Here is a 4,979-nt window from a genome sequence, read left to right on the forward strand (position 1 = left end):
TGTATAGTTTCCTCAAAAAAAAAAAAATCAGTGGAACTGAAGCTGGCTGCACAGTGAATGTGTGAGCAATGCATTTTTCATTTCTGCATCTAGATCAAGAACAACTGTCTTCAATAGAACAACTGTCACCAATTTTTAAGACCCAAATTCTCTTCTTCATATAGAACAATGCAAGGATTATAAAGAGACAATCTAATAGTATTGTTATGGTTTAGATGGTGTCTCCCAAAAGCTCACATGAGACAATGCAAAGTTTGAAGGAGAAATGATTGAGTTAGATCTTTAACCCAATCAGTGAATTTTCCCTGATGGTATTAACTTAGTGGTGGCTAGAAGTAGGTGGGGTGTGGCTGGAGGAAGTAGTTCATTGGGGGCATGGCTATGTGGTATATATTTTGTATTTGGAGAGTGGAGTCTCTCTATTTCTCTGTTTTCTGATCGTCATGTGAGCTGCTTCCCACCACAAAACTCTCCCTCTATAATGTTCTGTCTCACCTAGAGCCCTGAGGGCTAAAGCCAGCCTTCTATAGACTAAGATCTCGCAAACCGTGAGCCCTCAAATAAACCTTTCCTCCTTTACATTTGTTCTGGTTGGGTCTTTCAGTCACAGCATTGAAAAAGCTGACTAAAACAAGTATCTAAAAATAGATACTGAAGAAATCAGAAGTTGTACACAAATGATCTTCCTAAATTTATGTCACACTTTAAACCTAACAAGAAGATTCTATCAGTAGTTATATCAAGGGGACAGGGATTTTAAGAACAATCTGGGATTATTAAAGAACAATCTGGCAGTATATATCAAATCTTGGTAAAACAAACTACCATTCTGTTGCTCTAGAAATGAAATTCTTCTAATACTCTGGGTTCCTGATTAGGGTAATATACACATCACTGCTGGATAAATACTAGGTATCAATGAAACTCTTCTTTTTCAAACAGAAAAGGTAAAACAAAACTCCACAACAAACTATAAGAAGTCATGTTAATGTAATGGTTTACATAAAACAAAAAAAGAGTGAGAGAAATGACCTTTAATCATAAATATTCATGGGGAGAATTTTCCTTTGTAAAATGGGAGAACACATAGGTTCACAGTGTAAACACTTGACAACATTTGAACCCTATTCTTTTAGACTGGGTGTTTCCTGAAGGAAGAGAAAATGTCTACCCCACCTTTGTATCCCTAGCATATCAGCAGTACTGAAATACATCCATTCAATTGTAGGGTTTTAAAGTATTTTCCCTGAGGATGTTTTGAACCAAGAGTTTGTATCTCTAAAACAGCAGCACTGGTCAGGAGTCTCTCACTGTTTAAAACATGGAATTTGTAACTAGGTATAGAAATGTGTTAAAGTATCCAATGCCTTTTGGATCAAAAGCCTCTTGAGAGTTCAGGAAAATACATTGACTTCTTTTATAATCTACTTCTATTTTAGGTATTTAAAAGCAGGATTTAATGCAGAATAGCCCATGGTATCTTTTGTTTCAGAATACTGGAGTGGTTAGCAGTAAAGGCTCTAAATAGATAATAAAACACAAATACTGACTCCAATCTATCAGGATTCAAGTTTTCTTATTAAAAAAAATGCATTATTCAGGGGTTCAAAGACATGTTAAATGCTAGATAGTGGCTGGTATATAGTACCTAGTATCTACTATGTTGCTTTGATTCTTTGCCTCATCATTATCATGCTACCACTCAATGTACAGCAAATAAATGAAACCAATGAAATGTGTGCATTTATTTATTCTTCACTAATACTGAACTAGGCAGATTGGTATTTGTCAGTCATTAGCACATAGACAAATCTATCCATACATACAAATACATGGGAATATTTGTATGAAATTAAATATTCATGATTTTACACTTGACAAATAATGTCAGGTAAAAAGCAGACAATTATACTGAGTTAACATCACATTCAATTAGTTAGAAACTCTAATATGTGTATATTTTACATAATACTATTGAAAATGTATATAATATAAATAAGTCATTAACATTAATCTGATCACTTTATTATGTTGGTATGGAATGGAAAATGTTTTAGTATCATGGAAAGAAACAAGCAATCAAGACACATAATTCAGGTCTAAAGAAATGGATTTACCCCCAAATGATCAATATCACAACTGAAATAAAGTATTTTTGTTAAATGCAGTTAAAGTAAATCACACTTTTACCGAACTGTGGTTCACTCTGACATTTCTTTAAGCAGAACTTGGTTAAGCGGATCTCTCTGTCCAAAAACAAATCAAAATAAAACCAATAGCTTGCATTTAGTGAAAGCTGAGACTGAAGGTAAGAATATATCCTAATCTCACACCCATATTAACATAATAAAGGCTGCTGATACAAAAATCAGGTAGGCAAAGAAGCTCATTAAGGAATGGTATATAGCACAGAAATCAGTGGTTGATACAAGAAAAATGCCATAGAAAAACTGATTTTTAGTTTAGGGTAATAAAACAGGCTTCTCTGCAAGGACTGCAAAAATCAAATGAAAGACTAGTCTTTATTTATTCAATTTTCCTTTTATGTCCCTGGCAGTCATCATGTGGATATTTTGAGCAACAAGCACATACTCAAAAGAAGGCGTTAAGATCACAAAATGTCTATTTAAAAAAAAATCTAAAATAGTAGTAAGAATGAAAATGTGACTGTTATTTGAGTAACAGCCAAATGTCTTCCTTGTTTTGCAAGAACTTCATAAAAAGTAGTAACTTTTGCTTTTTAATTTAGGGTATTTTATTTAGGCTAAGTTGAATGGCAATATTAGATAAGATCTTCTGCAACTGTGGTGTCAAAAATTTGATAGCAAATTTGCTGCTCCATTCCATTTGTGACACTGTAAGATCTGATGAAACATTCCAACCATGGATATGCATCTACAAACAAACACACAAAAACAACAAAACACTATTTAACCACTAACACTATACATAACCATATTAACCATTAACACTAAACAAATAATTGGCAATTGTGTCTATTTAATTTTTTTCCCAACAGCAGAAGAAACTGATTAAATCTATTTCATTTCAAAATGCTTGATATCAAAAGTAGTAAACCAACTTTTATTCTGTTTTCCTCTGCTGACTACTTAGTGATTACCCACATACTCTTTAATTTTTTTCCTTAAATGATTTAAAGAAATAGAGCCTGAACTTCAAATTAGTTCCAGCCCTTACACTTGCCAAGCTGGACTCACATCAGGTAGCAGATATGGAGCTCAAGCAATACTGGCTGCCACAGATGCCATTTCTAAGCTTTGGGTTTATTATCATGGTAAATTTATTTGTAACTTCTAGAAAAATTGCATATGTTTCTTCAAGTTCAAGTGTGAAATATTTTTAATAAAGTACTTAATTTTGGCAAGGGTAAAGTGAAACTGACACTGTCCTACACTGCTGATAGAACTGTAAATAGATAAAATATTTTTAAAGAACAATCTTGCAGTATATATCAAAAGCTACAAGGTCCATGTTTTATTTTTTGACATGGGAGTTTTGCTTCCAGAAATCTATCCAAATAACTCAAATAACCAACATAAATAAAAACAGACAACAAATAAAACTGAAGAAGATAAACTTTGTTTGAGATGAACAAAACTATCTCTTTGGAACTGTCACAGATGCAGATTAACCAGAGAAAAGTATAGTGATTAAATTGCATGGAAATGGAAGGAGACCCTCATTGTTATACAAAATTACATATAAGAGGTTATGAGGGGAATGGGAAAAAAAAAAAACAAGGAGAGAAATGAATTACAGTAGATGGGGTAGAGAGAGAAGATGGGAGGGGAGGGGAGGGGGGATAGTAGAGGATAGGAAAGGTAGTAGAATACAACAGTTACTAATATGGCATTATGTAAAAATGTGGATGTGTAACTGATGTGATTCTGCAATCTGTATTTGGGGTAAAAATGGGAGTTCATAACCCACTTGAATCTAATGTATGAAATATGATATGTCAAGAGTTTTGTAATGTTTTGAACAACCAATGAAAAAAAAAGTAATCCATAAAAATTAAACCAACAACAGATCTACAGCAGGTAAAATTTCTTAGTGATAAAAATATTTGGAATAATCAAATTGTCTTAAAATGATTTAGATCTGCAAGTTTCAATATAAATAGAAATAAAAGCCTCAGAAGGAAAACTCCGGCAGTAGGTATAATCCATACAATTTAATCTTAAGAAAACCTAGTTGATCAATCAAATGCTTATATGAAAAATAACTAAAGTTCATAAAAAAATAGAAAAAGAAAACTTGTATAATCTGAAGCTAATTATCAATAAATAGAAAATCTACCAATGAATTAAATGCCTAAGTAGAGTTTATTATAGAAAATGTTTAACATCAAAATTTCAGTCCTTTTTGGTATAATTTCAACCTAAATGTGTATATGCACAAACTTTGTATCAAATGTGCTTATGAGCCGGGCGTGGTGGCACACACCTATAATCCCAGAGCTCAGGAGGTTGAGGCAGGAATATTGCGAGTTCAAAGCCAGCCTCAGCAAAAGTGAGGTGCTAAGCAACTCAGTGAGACCCTGTCTCTAAATAAAATACAAGACAGGGCTGGGGATGTGGCTCAATGGTTGAGTGCCACTGAGTTCAAACCCCACTACCCATTACCTGCAAAAAAGTGCTTATAATCAAAACAGCCTCCCTTTTACTACATTTCAAATTACTTATAAAATATTATATAAATATTTCATTTATACCTTTTCTATCTCTGTCTCATCAAGAGGTGGATAATATAGTAATTACTATTTAACAATTCATTTGAATTCAAAGCTTTCATATTTCTAACTGTCTGCAGATTAGATATATGCTAGATGCTCTTTCAAGAATAAGAAAGAAAGGAGGGTTAGGGATTTGGCTCAAGGAGAGACCGCTTGCCTAGCATGTGCCCTGAGATTGAGTCTTAGCCCTGAAAAAAAAAAAAAAAAAAAAAAAAAAAAAAAA

At 33.1% G+C, this 4,979-nt stretch overlaps 1 protein-coding gene across 6 annotated transcripts in view; it reads right to left on the reverse strand.

Moving 5' to 3' along the window:
• Nucleotides 1-1,730: 1,730 nt before the first annotated feature.
• The window catches only part of Pot1 (protection of telomeres 1), a 107,555-nt gene continuing 104,306 nt past the window's right edge, over nucleotides 1,731-4,979 (reverse strand). For all 6 annotated transcript variants that reach the window (XM_015488292.2, XM_048786063.1, XM_048786059.1 and 3 more), the window contains one exon: nucleotides 1,731-2,895. In XM_015488292.2, the coding sequence (XP_015343778.1) occupies nucleotides 2,783-2,895 (113 nt within the window). In that variant the 3' untranslated portion in view covers nucleotides 1,731-2,782. The remainder of the gene's footprint in view (nucleotides 2,896-4,979) is intronic.

This window comes from Marmota marmota, unplaced genomic scaffold, assembly GCF_001458135.2.
Source record: "Marmota marmota marmota unplaced genomic scaffold, marMar, whole genome shotgun sequence".
Classification (NCBI taxonomy): Eukaryota; Metazoa; Chordata; class Mammalia; order Rodentia; family Sciuridae; genus Marmota; species Marmota marmota.